General features: G+C 42.5%; 1 protein-coding gene across 1 annotated transcript in view; it reads right to left on the reverse strand.

Moving 5' to 3' along the window:
• Positions 1-302: 302 nt before the first annotated feature.
• Positions 303-17,626, reverse strand: part of ACSL4 (acyl-CoA synthetase long chain family member 4) — a 28,638-nt gene continuing 11,314 nt past the window's right edge. Inside the window, exons 6-14 of the mRNA XM_066581720.1 lie at positions 17,508-17,519; positions 15,000-15,127; positions 13,332-13,471; positions 12,802-12,974; positions 12,238-12,312; positions 8,501-8,692; positions 8,299-8,413; positions 6,187-6,344; positions 303-4,500 (exon numbers count right to left, since the gene is read on the reverse strand). Of these exons, the coding sequence (XP_066437817.1) occupies positions 4,343-4,500; positions 6,187-6,344; positions 8,299-8,413; positions 8,501-8,692; positions 12,238-12,312; positions 12,802-12,974; positions 13,332-13,471; positions 15,000-15,127; positions 17,508-17,519 (1,151 nt within the window). The 3' untranslated portion in view covers positions 303-4,342. The remainder of the gene's footprint in view (positions 4,501-6,186; positions 6,345-8,298; positions 8,414-8,500; positions 8,693-12,237; positions 12,313-12,801; positions 12,975-13,331; positions 13,472-14,999; positions 15,128-17,507; positions 17,520-17,626) is intronic.

Below are 17,626 nucleotides of genomic sequence, written 5' to 3' on the forward strand. Positions count from 1 at the left end.
CCAATGAAATCTCTGAGATAGCCCCGACCACCTAGATGATTATTCCTGTGATTATTACTGTAATTTGTCCATCTTCCATCATCTTGGAGAACACCACCTCCATTGTTAAATGAAGTGAAAAATGGTCTGAGTGTTCAACTAAAAGATTTTACCATATACACAACTTGGCAAATAGTAAGATATAGTAGAAAGCATTAAAAAAAAAACAAAACACAACCTACAAATCATCAAAAGTATACCATTGAGTGTGGGCAAACACGTAATGAACACACAGCACTCCGAGACAAGCAGACACATTTTGCTTTGTAACCAAAAAGATCCATTTTATTTATCCTTGCCTGAAGCCAATATTCTCTCGCCTGATCTCAATGTAGGTATTAATCCTGAGACAATAGAATACAGGCTATACAATGAAGACACAGAAAAAGGCAGTTTTGTCATAAATTAGTTCATACAAAAAATACATATATAGAGAGCTGTCAAAAAAAGAACACACAATCCAAACATTTCAAACCCTTATTAAATGACCGGCTCACTGCTGTTCTACCAGAACTATCAGAAGCTGAAAAATGACAGTAATAAATTAACAGACAGCAAAAAGACACAAATATCTTGATATGTTCAGAAAAAAAAACAAAAAACACAACCATACAAGCTTCTACCTACAATTAAAGTGGTCCCTTTTGTGGCAGTGATAAATACAGTTCCCTCGTCGTCAGAATATTGCCTGGCTGTTTTTCATGCAAAGCACCAGTCGTGGACATGAGGTGGCCACGTTCATCATGTGACCTCATAACATTGATTCAACCTACAAGGCGGCCAAGTGACATCATCGGGGCCTGAATTACTACCAAGTTATTCCAGATCTCTGGGCCAAGTGTAAAAAGGCTTAGGACTGAATATGACCGATGAGCTGTTCTGCTGCAGAATTTGTTGCGTTTCGGGCCAGAATTAATGAACGGTGCGGCTTCTGTTGCAGAATTTGTATATGTACACTTGTTTTTAGGTGCGGATTTTCTGCTGCAGAATGTATTGCTTTTGGCCCAATGTCCACAGGCAGATTGGTGTTGCAGAAGACCCACAATTCGAGCCACCTGTAAGGAAGCATGGGTGTCCTTAAGCATGTGGATTTATTTTGCGGACCTTTTGGTGCGGAAAACTAATCACAGCACGCTCCATTTTGCTGTGGTTCCTGCACGGACAGCTTCTATTGAAGTCCATGGAAGCCATCCGATCTGCAATTGACATTGCGGACGGGCTACGGATTTCACAGGAAAGCAGGAGTTTGGGGAATAAGAAAACAAAAAAAACTACTGTGCATATGTGCCGGCCGCAGCTTCCGCACACATCCGCAGTACAGGGGGGAAAAAAAAAAGAAAGACGGCCCGGGCAGGTAAGCAGAGTTGTCATCCGTGGGCAGGGTCGGTTCCACTGTGGGCTCCGACCCGCACGCGTCGACATGAGGCCTTTTTGTGATATGGCAGTGGTAGTTCATACTGGCAAAACTTAATTTTCAAAACAAGCACATATTTCTGAGCAGATTCAGTGAGTTCCCGCAGTAGAAAAACTTCAAAATCCACAACAAAATGTATGTTCTCCATTGATCTCTATAGAGAAAATCCACAGCAGATACAGTTTCCGCAACAAATATTAATGCTGCAGATTTCAAAACCGCAACGTTTTTTCCCCAAATTTCATGCAGAAAAAGAAAAAAAAAAATCTGACCTGTGAAAATTTGTGAAATCTCATTCACTTCCATTGTACTCTAAACACTGCAGAATTTTTGCATCAATTCCGCAGGTAGAAGTTCCGCAGCATTTACTGCCTGTGTGAAGGCAGCCTAATAGCCAACATGAATGCATGTACTTCCATGCTTATAGAGGACTGACCTAGCTTCAATAAAGACTACTACTTGCTCACCACAGGGGGAGCAGAAACCTGAAAACTTTCCAAAAACTTTCAGGACCGAATAGAGAGAAAAAAAAAAAAAAAAGTGGCCAACTTTTGCAACATGTATTACATAATTCTCCTTCATTCTGCAGGGTGGGATGACTTCATAAAAAGGATTGGAATCTTAGTCATGCGTTCCCCCTTTTTCTTTCCAGCACACAAAGTATTACACAGCTTTAAAAATATGACAAGCATACAAAAGGCTGCTGTAATAATCTGTAGCATTGCCACAAGCAATAGAAAGATGAAATCTAAAGTGGGGCTTCAAGTTCTTTTGTTTTACTTTTTACCTATGGCAGCTAGAAAACTTTAGTTAGACCGAGTACTGCCGGCTCTAAAGACAGGGTTGTTTTGCAATTCTAGAGAATCTTCTATTGGAACTCCTTGTCTTGAGCCCCAGGTTGTCACAACCTGCTCACAGCTTTAGAATGAAATACAGCCAAGATATTCCAGCCAAATACTGGCTATAAAAGGCAGCAAAATACACAGTATGTAATTTCCCAATAGCTAAATGTATACAAAAGAATTGTCTGTAACCAATCATTTTATACAGTGACAATACAAGACGTCTTTGTGGTCATCATATACACAGAATTTTAAATAAGCTTCAAAATAGACTGTTTCCTAATAAATACTTAAAGATCTTAAAAAGATACATGTTCTGCGGCTAGCTGACAACTGTACAAAGCATCGCAACACCACTAAGTTCATCGTAAGAAAAAGTGCAAGGTACTTCGAATCGAGTCGTCACTTTTTTTAAAACATTTTTTTTTTTCAGCAGAGCGCCTCTAGCTGTGACCTTCCCAGCCCGTGGCAGGCCATGCTGGGGATTGTAGTACTCAGCTAGCCTAACCCTGTTTACAGTATATTTATTTGCATGTAAACCACCAACGACAGATAGATAATAACCAAAAGTTATACATAGGAAACAGTAAAAACAATCCATAGAGAAACCCTAGGGCGAGTTGTTGGCTTACAGCCAGCAGTGCAGCAGCCCCTAATGACCAAGGATTATCTCGATGCACAATACATGTCGAGGTTCCAGTCTATATACAGAGGAGAACAGCAACATTCTAGTGATTGGTTGGTTTATTTGTAACACCCGTAAGCAGTCACTTTGTACTCCTATCTTTGGGTTATTTTGGTTTAAACCTATTAATCTTCCTGTGTTAGATGGATTGAAGTACATGACAAAGTAACACCAGAAATAAAGGCAGTCCGGATAGGTAGAGGCCTACTATAAAACATGTTCGGTTTCGGTGTTGGGGCCAACAAGTGACTGGTGACGGCTTTTGGAATACTCTACAAAACTTGTGTTCGAATTTTTCACAGAATTGTCATTGGTAGCATTAACCGCAGGACGCCGTTTCTCATGTGGATACAAAGCACATTTTAATGGTAAATTCATTGCAGGCTGCGGTTCGCACAATTATACTAGATTAGGTGGCTAAACCACATATATGATCAAGATTAATTACTTATTTTTTGTGTTTGAATTAAAGAGGTGTCCCCAACTTGGCTTTTCCGGGCAGAGATAGGTAAAATATGGAAGCGGATTCCTATTTCATATACGAAAAGCCAAGATAGGAATACCCCTTTAACCTATGGATTCTTAAGGGAGATGACAGTAGAGCGTTCAAGTGGATTATTTTGCTTGGCTTAAATTGAGCCTCTATCATCAAAACAGTCTACGGAAGACCTGGAGTCCTAACTCATAGCAACCAATCACAGTGCAGCATAAAAAAAAAAAAAAAAAGATAGTAAACAGAACGCTGACTGTTTACTATGGGCACAAAGCCATTTTGCCGTTGGAACATAACTCTGTAATTAGGTCTCGTTTACCAAAAGTTTTTTTTTTTTTATCTACCAGATTATGAGGCATATGGTTCGTTTCCATTAAAGTTGTTCAGCTGTCCTGCGAATATACAACAGCCAGTTATCTGTAGCAGGGTGTCATATTTTGATAATATTGTTTACAAGGGTACCCACTTATTGTCTGATTAAAAAAAAAAAAAGTACAAAAAGTGAAAATAGTAAGTTACATACACTAAGTCCAGCAATTCTTTCTAGGAATACAAAAAGGACTTGTCTTTCCTGTAAGTTATAGGGTGGTGCCCGCTGTATGTACACGTTTTGTTCTAATAAATATCCTTTCTGAATTTATGCCAGTGGCTTTACATTTCAGTGCAACTAAACAAAAAAAAAAAAATCTATAAATTACAAGTTTCTTCAATTGTAACTGCACAAACATGCATAGTCATAACATTTCCCAAAGATACACTGTTTATCCAGTCTGTAGAAAGGTGACCCTTAGTCTGACAGGGGAAAACAAAATGTAACACGGACAAACAGACCAGCAACCCAACCGAACAGTCCAGATGTCCCCGTGTTTCTATTTCCCTCCGTACATACGCTCAATATCAGTTAAATAGTGGTTCTTTAGTTCTTTTCTTTTCAGCTTGAAGGCATCTGTCACAAGACCCGTCTCAGGAGTCCAGGGGTCCGGGCTGAGCCGTACCTTGATGGGAATCTCAAATCGTTCTAATTTCACTGTACAAAACAGAAAGAACAGATTTAATGCAGGTTTCTAGCACCACAGTGTTTGAAAAAAGTTAAAAGCAAGTTTTTGTAGTGTTTGAAACAGCAAACATACTACACCTAAGGAGACCTAAAGTTATAAGCAAAGAGAGGGGTCTAATCAAAAGGAGTTTCCAGGGGAAGCTAGGTCACGAATAGTTGATGGGACGGGATCCAGGCGCCTGCTATCAGCACCGCTAAACAAAGGGGTACGGATCACAAGATGCTGCTCTGACCCATGCACTGGTTGCTGCTTGTAAATGCAGACTGGGGTCTTATTAAAATTAATAGGAGCTGCACCTGCAGTTACAAGTGCTGGCCACTACACAGAGGTTGGAGCAGCAGATTCCACTCCATATCCCAAGTGGAGTCACTTACAGCGGGCATCCAATCAGCTGATCACCCAGGCTGCCGAGCGGCAGATTCTAGCCGATTAACTATTGATGACCTATCCTGAGGATGTGTCACCAATAGTATTTCCCTTGAAAACCCCTTTAATCCTCAATTAACTCCATTACAGGCAATGTGCGTGCAGACAGAAGTAGGGATGTGCCCACCACAGTCACATGATAAATTACAGTCAAAGTTGATTTATGCCAGCTTGTAAATAAAACATGGGACTGATAGACTAAGGACTGACTTCAAGTTTACATAGGCGCTTTGTGTCCCAAAGTTGCCTTCCACTACTGCCCCTAGAGTAGTCTTCCCCAACCAAACAAAATGGAAAAAGATGACAATATGCTACTACAATACCATCTGCAATCTAAACGGTTAGGAGAATCTTACAAATCATACTTTCATATAGCTTTAGTACCACTTGAAGCTTCACCACTAGATGGCAGCAGAGCTTTGCTGCACTAGAGATACATTGCGTTAACCTGCAGCAGCGTTTAATCATCTATACGTGAATAGGTTATTTCAACATTTTACCCCCCCCCCTCCCCACCCCCAAAGCTTTTGTAGAGTTTAAAAGATAACATGCACTCAAAACACCCCTATAAGCCCCACATGTAGAAGGGGTAAATGGTTGTTCATGTGTATGTTACTGAAGTGATATTTTATGAGTTTCCACTGAAGCTGTACGAATGGCACTCAAATAATTCGGATGCAAGAAAAAGTACGATTGCCGTTAGTTGTTAGCATTGCATAATATGAAAGCTATACTTTGTATTTTCAAGGACATCTGTCATCTAAGACCTTGTTCGCCAGTGTCACAAGACTGTGGAATGGGAGACGTGAATACAGATTGCCGCTATGGCACGCGGTACTATGCAGCGTAGAAGTGATACCCTTTACTAGATTTTTACATTATGCAATTGTCCTGTATGTCTTTGCGTATCAAATGAACTGCATTTTAATCATTTGCCTGCCGCTGACATCTTCCAGATGTGGTAAGCATTGCAATATCCTTCAATGTACAAGTCAGGAGCGCTGATCGTGTGTACATGGGAGCGGTGGTTTATGTAGGCTCACAAATGTCCTTGTTAATATAACTAGCTAGAGCAGTTGCTAAGGGGATCATAGCTCAAGTATAAAGCATTGAAGGCTGAATGTGACGCATTATAAAACCGATACATATGTGTCAGATAAAGAAGTGCTCGGGGCAGAGCATAACCAGCTACATTTATTACAAGACACAACAAACAGGATCTCACTTACTTGAGGATGCTACCTCCTTAATCTCCTTTAATACCTCTGCCTCCATTGTGGGATTGTTACAGATTTCCTCCCAAGTTCCTTCCATCCCATTCTGTAGTGCTAAACTGGTCAGCTTCTTCTGATTAGGAACGACAAAGCTGATCACATAAGACTGGTGGCTGAAACGGGATACGGCAAGATTACAAGTTGACTCCAAGGACACAGATGAAGAGTGAGAATAGCGAGCAAACATCTTTTATAAAGTCTCAAGGAATCTGCTCCTTAACCCCTTAGTGCCCAACCTATTTTGTGCCCCAATGACCAGGCAGTCTTTCCCCCATTTTCTCATGGTCACATTCCAAGACCCGTAAGGGCTCATGTCCACGGGCAAAATAAGAATTAAAATCCGCAGCGGATTTTAATTCTTCTTCTGCCCGCGGATCCGCAACCCATAGGGATGCACTGACCACCCGCGGGGTAGATAAATACCCGCGGATGGTCAATAAAAGGGATTTTAAAAAAAATGGAGCATGAAAAAATCCGGACCATGCTCCATTTTCATGCGGGTCTCCCGCGGGGACGGCTCCCGCGGGCTTCTATTGAAGCCTATGGAAGCCGTCCGGATCCGCGGGAGACCTAAAATAAGAATTTAAAAGAATTACTCAACCGGAGCGGGCGGGGAAAGCCTTCTCTTCCTCACGGCCGGATCTTTCTTGCTTCGGCTCGGCGGATGTGCCCGGCGCATGCGCGCGGCACGTCGCCGACGTGCCGCCGGCGTGACGAATTCATCCGCCGGCCGGAAAAGAAGATCCGGCCGTGAGGAAGAGAAGGCTTTCCCCGCCCGCTCCGGATGGGTAAATGCTTTTAAATTCTTATTTTCAGCGCTCATGTCCGCGGGGCAGGAGGGACCCGCTGCAGATTCTACATGGAGAATCTGCAGCGGATCTGATTTTCCCCGTGGACATGAGGCCTTAGGCTTTTATTTTTCCGTTGACAGCCATGAGGCCTTGCTGTTTACAGTATTTTTTTTTTTAATGGTACCAACTTGGGGCACATATAATGTGTAACTTATTATTTTGGGAGACAGGGGGAACCAAGAAATTCTGCCTTTATCCTTTTTTTTTTGTATAAATGACATGTTGCTGTTAATCTGTGTGTCAATACAACAGCAAATAATTGTACTTTCATTGCAGTTTAGATCCTGTCTTTATGGTTTTCACCATGTAGTAAGAATATTATATGGACTTTATTCTTTGTGCCAAGTCTTGATTGCTTTTTGTTTAAATTTCTGTCAGGTGGGTAAATTTAAAAAAGCATTTTTTTGTTCAACTATGCCGCTGACCATGCAGGATAACAGACATACTATTTTCCTAGTATGGTCAGTACGAACACGGCAACATCCAATTTTTTATATTTTTTCTCATTAAGGAAATTGTAGGGGAAAAAAAATGTCTTTTAATTAAAAGGTTTTTTTGCCCTTTAAAGGAATGTGAAGATTGTTCGACCTCTAGTATACTACAGTGCACTACTTATGTAGAACTGTATAGTATACTTTTGACAGCTCTCCTATTAGACCTTCTAACAGGCTGGCTCGCATGGCATATCCAAAGACCTTCATTAGGTCTACGATTCCACGGCAACCCATCGGCACCCCGCGATCGCACTGCAGGATGCTGACTGATGAGGGAGCTGCCCCCATCGATTGCTTACATGCAGCAATTCCTATTGTTTGTAGCATCTAAAAGGGGTCAAACACATTGTAGCCTTCTTTATGAACAGTGACATCAGAACAATTGGTCCCTATAAGGTATATTAGTGCAGACTTAAACTAATGGCTCAGATCTGAACACTATAAAAGAATGAAACCCTGCAAGCATTCTGTTCCGCCATGCAGCGCTGTGGTAAATCACCATGTAGCAACCTGCAGTTTGTGTTGTAATTTTACTCAAGATTGTGGTAATGGGTCATAAAATGACCTTATAAAATACAATTTTGCTGCACTTTATAAGTTTCATGCTGGGCAATCATGCTGAAGCAAGCAGTGCCGTCATTTTACAATTATCACATGTTTAGGTAGGCACACGGTGACCAATAAAGACAATAATTTCCAGCTTATTCCATTTGAACCAGTACCTGTTGGCATAGGCACAGATGTTGTCGATGAGAGAACAGTTTTTTAAAGCAGTTTCCACTTTGCCCAATGACACATACTCCCCAGCTTGCAGCTTTACCAAGTCCTTCTTCCGGTCTGTAAAGGAACACAAGGATAGGTTAAAGGTTCAGTCATTTATGAAATACATACTAGGAGATTAGAAGCGTTAGCAGCCCGACTTACCAATTATTTGCAAGCAGCCATCAGGGTGAAATTCCCCAATGTCCCCAGTGCAGAACCACCTCTGTCCGTTATCATCCACGTAGAAATCCTCCAAGCTCTTTTCATCGTTCTTAAAGTAGCCCATTGAAACATTTTGTCCTCCGATGACAATCTCTCCCCGCGGGTGAGGCGTGTCCTCATTTGTATAGCCTCCTGCAAAATATAAAGACAATACATTCATAAAAGGTCTTCAAACATTGAAAGGCCACTCTGGCAGAAACACATTTTTCCATTCCTGCCCCTATCGCCCGACTGCCAGTCACACTCTTGAAGTCTTCTATGTATATTGTAGTCACTTCCATGTAGTGCAGCCCCGTCTGATACTTATCAGTGCCTCTATGCTCTGTTAACACTGCCATGATGCATCAGCGGAGCATCACATGACAAGCTTGATCCTTTACCATCTCTGCCTCCTGGAGGGCCACAGCCACTACCTTTTGTATTTTAAATATTCCCCTAAATAAGCTATAGACCATAAATTATGCAGCCAGGAAGATGATCTGTGATCTAATACCTTATAACGGTGATAGATGCCTCTCCCATCACAGCTACTGAGGAGGATTAGTTTCCGTCTCCCTATGAGGAGCTTGTGTGATAAAGCCCATGTAATATCACACTGCATTTATGCTGACTGAAAAACTGACTTCTTGAGAGAACATGAAGCCAAGTAATGTCAGGTGATCAGAATGAGATCACATGACCCACCTCAGGTGAAGGACTACAGGAAGTTTTTAGACAGAAAGGAATCGCTAATGAAGATATCAAAACGACCTAAGGCTCATTTACACACAAAGACAATCTTTCAAACCACTGAAAGTTCTAGTGATCATTTTGCATAAAGTGCTAATGGACACTAATGCCCATTAGCACTTTATCAGCTTCATTTGGCTCCAGGTGGTCTGAGCTCTGCAATAAGCTCCTTTGTTCTCACATGGGCTGACAGGTGAGTACCCTATCAGAAGCCGCATGTACACTGGATGATTATTGCCCAAATTCACTGTTTCCAGTGATGATTCACGAGTCCAGTGTAAAAAGGTACCTTAAGGATAAAAGCTGAACTTAAAGGGATTTTCCAACATTAACATTGGTGGCAGTGGGGGGGCAGAAGGTGCGTTTAAAACACGCATACACACTTACTAACCTCCACTTACATCGGCAGCAGTGATCATGTGGTTGTTTGCCTATGTGACTGTTGCAGACAACGGTAGGCCATCGGGGACGTCATTAGTGACATCCCATGAACTTACCTCTGTGCTTCTCCATCAGAAGCAGGACATCACCTGTCAGAGACCGCAGCGCTGGGCCACTGAAAAGGCAGTCCGATGCTGCGGCGAGTATATATTCTTTCAATATAGTTTTGGGCATAAGGAGCCCAAAACTATAAGAAATAGGCACAAAACGCCTTTAAAATGTTAACCCAATGGCTGTTTCAAATGACCAGATTTTACTTTACTATATTCCCTATTCCGTTTATTACCAAAAACTAACTAAAATGAACAGAATCCAGCCGATTCCACAATGAAAATAGCTCTGCTAGGATTACATTCTTGGAAAAAAAATAACGAGGAACATAAAATGGAGCCAAAAATGATTATGGTAACAAATGATAAATCCAAAAAAGGTCATCATGCCATCGACTAAAAAATGGAATTCTACTAAACCTACTTATGGGTCCAGCTTTAGAAACGGTCATCTCCAAATACTTATCAGAAGTAGCTATAGAAGAAACTAGTGGAACTTTGAAGAGAGAAGTGATGTGATATGGAGTAAATTATTATGAGGCTATGGTTGGTTTCTTTACTATTGGGCCCGGATTTCACAAGGACGTCTGATTTGTATACCTTGCCTGCTGCCATTTCTCCTCCCCCCCCCCCCTTCCAGGTTTCTTCCTATTTTAGAAGCATTTGCAGTGTTCTAACCAGCAATTGAATTTTTAGAGCATACATGACAAAGTACCTCTAGCTTCATGAAAAAATCTGACTTGTTATAGTGACATGTCAGAAGATGTGATCAGCGGGGGTCCGTCCGGGTGCTGTGAAGTGTCCATTAGCACTTTATGCAAAATGATCGCTAGGACTGTCAATCTTTCAATCGCTTGAAAGATTGTCTTTGCGTGTAAATGAGCCTTAAGTCGTCGGATGTTACCTTCATTAGTGATTCCTTTCTATCTGAAACTTCCTGTAGTCCTTCACCTCAGGTGGGTCATGTGATCTCATAGCGCCAGCACTAAGCAGCAGTAGCAATTAGCTTCTCAGCATTACAAAATGCCAACGAGGAAAACACAAATGCAAATCTGTTCCTCCACTGATACATAATACTTCAGAAAACCAGACACTAAGGGTTAAAGTTGTCCCACAACTAGGCCTTCACACAAAAGCCCCATTCTAGACAATTCCACTGACCGGGCTGATGAATAGAACCATTACGGATGCACCTTGCTGGAGACCAGTATCAAGTAACATGAGAATGTGAATAGCAGACAATGGATGCTTTATGACCACCTTGCCACATGAAGAAATGCTCAGCTTATGGGCTAGGTAACCAGTCTGCTCCGCATTACTGAGACTACCAGCCCTGCCACAGAAATGCACTTAGGTAAAACAGATGCGAGACCAGCTTATCCTGCCATTTACATAAACCGTGTTCCAAATCCCTAAAAGACCAGCTGAATTGTCCTTTAAAACCCTTTTCAGCACCTGTTCACTGGTACAAAGCATCCTGGGAGGTGTAGTCCAGACTCGCATCAGACGGCCATCGGCACCAATGTTCTCATAATTAAAGCACCTCTGCTTGGCTAAATAGGATGTTATTTCAATAGAGGGAGTGAGATCAATTATCAGATACCCTTTGTACGGCTCATTATTGGGGCTTCAAAATGAAATAACAGGTGAAAATCCAAATTAACCACTGCTTGTTTATTTCAGTTTCAGATATCAGCAATCAGACTTTGGGACACCCATCAATTTTACGGATAGAAATCGAATGCATACAGCCAGCTTTATAAACATCCCTCCTGTTAGTACTATGGATCAGTACGAGTTAGGCAGCGCTCAGCTGTCACTCAAGGGATGGCTGAGGGCTGCCTGTGATTGGCTGAGCGCTCAGCCAATCAGACGGTGGGGATTTTAAAATCCCCACTGGCTGATAGATAATTTTTTTTTTTAACACGTACGCTTTGGATTATTTTCGGGGAAGGGCTTATATTTAAAGCACCCCCTCCCCCTGAAAATCATCGCTGCGGGGTGTCCACTCCTCGGTGAACACTGACAGCACTATCACACTATTCAGCGATGAGGGGACTGCAGTGGGGATGAAGGAATCCTCTGCCACTGCTGTTATAGCAGTGGCACCGGATAATGATCATCGCCCATTGATTTCAATGAGGCCCGAGCCGCTCTTGCACATCACATGGCATGCGTCAAAGACAAATTTAAAAGTTCTCACGAAAAGCATTGCCTGATGACGGAGTCAGGGAAGTGGTTAAGAGGTCAGGAAGGGGGATTCGTTTACACAGTGGCTTTGTCTTGTACAAAGCTCCAAATCTCCTGCACAGGAGATTAGAGAACATGCTGGTTTGCTACAGCCGAAACTAAAGGGGAACTCACTGAATACTGTTATTACACTGAATGCAATTAAAGCCATATAACTGCCTCCATCCTTATGGCAACTATTGGATCTTAACAGACTTAATTGCTTACCTTCCAACCAGTCACGGAGTTTAATTTCACAGCAGATGAGTGGAGCACCAACTCTACCGGTGCTGTAGTCCGATACTGAAAAGGAAAAGATGACCATTACTTACAGAGCAAACAAGCAGTGGAGCGGACCAGGACTCAAAACAGGCAAATAAAGAGTTTTCCTTAACTTTTACCCAGATAAATCATAGCAAATTGAGATTACAGCTCCACATACGCTGGTCACTTTATGAAGTCACACAACTAATCAGTGTAAAACATACAAACTATACAATGGGCACTTTACCAGCAAGGATCTACTACGGACCATAATCTCAAATTCCACTCTGTTCAATGAGAACTCGATAAAGTGTATAAAAGCGGCCATTCTGATAATGCAGTCTAATCATTGTTTGTACAGCACACGCACTATATTAACCACCGCTTGCAGTACACTTCCATTTCTGGTCACAGGAAGAGCTCAGCTATTTTATATTTTGTATGAAACCAAATTTAGATCTAGGATGTGGTTATTAATCATCAGAGAAAGCATTTACTGTAAAGCCCAGTAGTAATGCTAACGCCTACCTTCAGTGATGGTACCAGCCCCACAAGTTTCTGTTAATCCATAACCCTGACCGACTGGGCAGCAGAAACAAATATTCATAAACCTCTGGGTCTGTGGAGACAAGGGAGCCCCGCCACACAGCATCATACGGACGTTTCCTCCTAGTAAAGCTTTCACCTTTTTGAAGAGTATCCTGAAAAAGAGAAAAACGGAACATAACTATAACTCATAATGCCTCAACCCCCTTACCCTCTGCCCTTAAAAAAAATAAATAAAAATAAATAAAAGAAAATAATGGACAGGGCAAAGTGACCACGCCCCTATATGTCGTGGACTTCTGCGCCAAATAGTCCCGCGTAAAAGGGGCCTTAAATATGCACCATTGTTCATACAGGGTTAAACCTGGTGCTGTCGATCTGCAATATAGTATATAACCATAAGATATCTTACAACAATATAGTTATAAAATGTAGCTAATTCTGCTGGCCGTTTTCCTTCCCCCCCCCCCCTACAGCATGGCCGGCTTACAAACATCTTCAGTATTACTTACACATTACACAAGGGAGCGTCGTATCCCTTCTTTATTTGCTCCAGCTTGTAGTCATAACCGAGCTTGAACAGAGTTCTCTGGAAAACGTTCATTTCTTGCACTTTGCTCATTACATTCTTGTAAATCCGATCCATGATTTCCTGTGTGAATCATTGGATTAGTCAGCGTACATACAAGGGGAGTAAGGATCTAGAAGACAGATTCTGAGTTGAGTACTTTAAAATGCGAGTATGGAGATTTGGCCAAGCAATATACCCAATTTTGGGGCAGATTAATACAAAAAAAAAAAGTTATTTCAACACAGCAGCTTTGTGATTTCTCCCCCAACAGGTATTCACCTCCGGAGCATGCAACACCATGAAATTCCTGCAAGTGGCAGAAGACTGGTAAGGCAAGTATAACTCCTAATGTCACCTGTTTGTGGTTTCATGGAAAGGGGTTTTCATAGTGGAGGTGGGAAACCGCTGCTATTGTTACCAGCTCTTGGCAGGTAACTATGAAAACATTTGAGCAACTACAGCGCAGCGCTCTTTCCATAGCTCTCATTGAAGTGAATGGAAGCTATGGGAACAGAATAGCACAGCACGCCATTTCTATAGCTTTCATTCACTTCAATGAGAGCTACGCCAACATCGCTGTGTCGGTGGTTTCGGAAAGATGGGTGGAAACAGAGGGCCAGGTTTTCCCATTCTCTGTCATGAAAAGCTGAGATAGGAACACCAGTTTAAAGCTCCCCAGAGACCTTACAACACACCAAAAATGAATCCTCTGAAAATACATTGTGATTTCAGCTTGTACAGCTCCTGAGTGAAAGCCGGTATTACAACAGAGCTGCAGTAACAGTTTTGCAGGCTTCCAGCTTGCTCTGGTGACCTGCATTCTGTAAGGTGTAGTGTTCACACTCTGCCTAGAATACAGAGGGAAAGTTAATCTTGTCCTACATCAGATTACTGCAGCCTGTAAGGCCTCATGTCCACTGGCTAATTATATTTAGGAAATCCGCGGGGGTGTCTCGCACAAGTGATCCGTGCCCATAGGGATGCATTGTACACGCGCAGGTAAGTAAATACCTGCGGATGTCATTTTTCCCTGACGTGCGGATCGCACGTGCGGAAAAAATCAGCTGCAACATGCTCCATTTTCTGCGTGTTTCCCACACAGACGGCTCCCGCAGGCTTCCATTGAAGCCTATGGAAGCAGTCCGTATCTGCGGCACACCCGCAGCTGAATTTCTGCTCTGCGGCGGGGCCGTGGGAAAGCAGGGATTAAAAAATAAAAAATAAAAAAAAAAAGGGGAGTGCACGGCGAGCACATCAGTCGGGCCAAAGAAAGAAGATCCGGCGACAACAGAGGGCAGATCTGCAGCATCCGGACAGGTAAGAAATCTTATTTTCAGCCCTCATGTCTGCGGGAAAGGAGGGACCCGCTGCGGGATTCTGCAAGGAGAATCCGTGCGGGCCCGAGTTTCCCAGTGGACATGAGGCCTAAGGTGTGGAACTGTGGTTTCCAATGACAGAGAGAAGCATTGTGAACACGGCCCTGGATTATAATGCAGGCTATAAATCAGGATCTGTACATGCTACATAATACAATCTGGAAAAAAAAATATAGCATCTGAGCTTTCTCACCCAAACTTGACATACTTCACATGTACAAACCAATACTTACAGGCACAGCCGCCACCAGTGTAGGCCTCAATACAGAGCAGTCGCCTTTGCTTCCCTTTTTAATTTTACTGGACTGTAAAGACAAAAAACAAACAAGAGACCAGAAGTTAAGACCAATAACTGTATTGACTGGGTGCAGAGCCATTCCCCCATATAGCATGCTGCACCGGGTTGTTTCTAGAGCTCTGCAACACACCTTTGTCTTTTATAGATTAAACCGTATAACTGATGCCCCCTTTAGATGGACCGATTCTTGTTTGAACGAGCGACGGCACCGCTAACTCATTCGCACTCGTGCAAACTGTCTGAATGAGAAGTGAGCGATTTTCAACAACCTTACTGTCTAGTCTTCCACTTCCCTATGTGTAACATTGAGAAGGGAGTGTTTAAACGCACGAACAAAAAAGTGTACGATTCCCTTTCATAGTTTGGCCATTGGCTTGCGTTTAAACCAAACAATTATCCGCACTTTCGCTGGGTTTAAAAATTTTTTGAATAATAGTTACATCTAAACGCAGCAGTGGCAAACAGAGCTCGCTTCCCACCAATCATATCTACATTAAACCAGGTACAGCGTTGAAGTCGCAGCCAGACACTATCCTGCTTTTTAACACCAGCCTCTGCAGCCATGACGTTCATTCTCAGATATAAGAAAAAAAACAGGATTTATGTACAGATGACAGAAGTAGCGCTGCACAGACCAATTGAAGTTGGGTTGACTGTGACAAAAATTTTCAGCAGTGAACATTCTGGAATTACACAAAAGAATTACTTTTTTTTCTTTTTCCTCTATCTCCCATTTGAAGAATAATGGATGCAAGGTCTCAGCCCGATCAGGAAGTAGATCATCCAGTGTAAAATAGGAAATGATCAGTTCATTAACACTGGGGTACAGTATGGGTATGTTCACACGGCGGCATTCACTCTGGAAAAATTCGACGTGAATTTTGTCTCTAAATCTGTATCTTTTTCACAACTGTTCTTGATGTGGCATTTTCCCAGTCAATGAGCAAAATCCGCACATGGAAATATGATGTAAAGGATAGCCTTCCTGCATCAAGAAGTGACAGGTCGCTTCTAGAGATGAGCGAGCGTACTCGTTAAGGCAAAATACTCGAGCGAGTATTGCCATTTCGAGTATATGCCCGCTCGTGCCAAAAGATTCGGAGTCCGCCGGCCCCCGAAACTTTCCTCACGAGCAGGCACGTACTCGAAAATGGCAGTACTGGCTCGAGTATTTTGCCTTAACGAGTACGCTCGCTCACCTCGTGTCACTTCTTGATGCATGGAAACATTTCCCGCGTCGAAATTCTTGCATTTAGATTTTGCCAGTTGACCGGGCAAATGCCACATACAGACCTGTACAAAAACACCTGTGAATTTTAGAGGTGGAATTCACGTGGAATTTTTCTATAGTCAATATACCGCAAGAACTCTGGCTTACTGCACACACGTTGACATTTTCTAGTGGTCCATTAACATTTTATCAAGTGTAACCGCCAAGGAGAAGCCATTATACATGACAAGCAACGCTATCAGAACAGCATATACTTCGATGCCGCCAGCGGGACCCTTTGTTCCTGCGACATCCTTTTTATAGGCAGAGATAGGAGTCTTAAACGCCTCTGGGGCAGAGAGGTTAGCAGACACATTCCAGGCTATTCCAACCAGCCTTTCTCTTCCCTGTTATACAGCACACTGCTTTCCTTTAGTTTATGCTCACATAGCTATTCTGCTGCGAATCGGTCAAGTAGTGACATCCAACTTCTTCACATGGAAACACATTGGAATTTGCTCACTGACAGGATCAAATCCGTGTGCGAAATCGGCAGCAAAAAAGCAAGGCAGAAATACGCAGCATAACCACGGGTTTCTGCTGCGGAATCCACGATGTGAACTTAGCCTTAGATTGCCCATACGGCAATAGGAGGGGAAAAAAAAAAAAGGAAAAAGGGAAAAAAAGTTTAGAAGCTGCTTTTTTTCTCTCTCTCCCCATTCATGACATCTGTGCAGGTCCCAAAGCGTACTTCATGCACATTGGTGCTGCGTATTAGCACGATTTGCGCCCGCACGAAAAATAGATGTTGCGTATTGTTTTGTGCGAAGGAAATGTGAGCACAAAACACAATCATGTGAACAAATCCATGGAAACCAATGGGTTCTATTCGCTGCATATTGTGTACGCAAGGGACTGGTGCTTAACTTTTTGACAACCAAGGCTTACAGACGCCCGAGTATCCACAACAAAAGTTTACCTTCTAGATAAATGTGATATTTCAGTCGTTTGGACAGATGGTGCGATACCAATTATGTGTATAGGGACTTTCAGAATAAGCTGCAGTGTGTGTACATGGGGGATAACACTTTCTGGCCATTATACGACTTGTATCCTGTATTATTCCCCATTTTTTCCTCTGCAGGGTGTGCATTCTAATCCTCTTAGAACTGATGGGAGAAGTCTGCCGCTGTGCTATACACAAAGATCTGCAGACCCTACTCTCTGTAACACAGTAGAAACAGACTGAGCAGTGGAGATGTGATTTTTTTTTATAGCTAAAACCCAGTAAAAAGTGATTAGTTACAGGCAGTGTCTGCGTGATCCTCTTACCCTTCTCCCCCTCTATTCAA

Source organism: Eleutherodactylus coqui, chromosome 10 (assembly GCF_035609145.1).
Source record: "Eleutherodactylus coqui strain aEleCoq1 chromosome 10, aEleCoq1.hap1, whole genome shotgun sequence".
NCBI classification, from domain to species: Eukaryota; Metazoa; Chordata; class Amphibia; order Anura; family Eleutherodactylidae; genus Eleutherodactylus; species Eleutherodactylus coqui.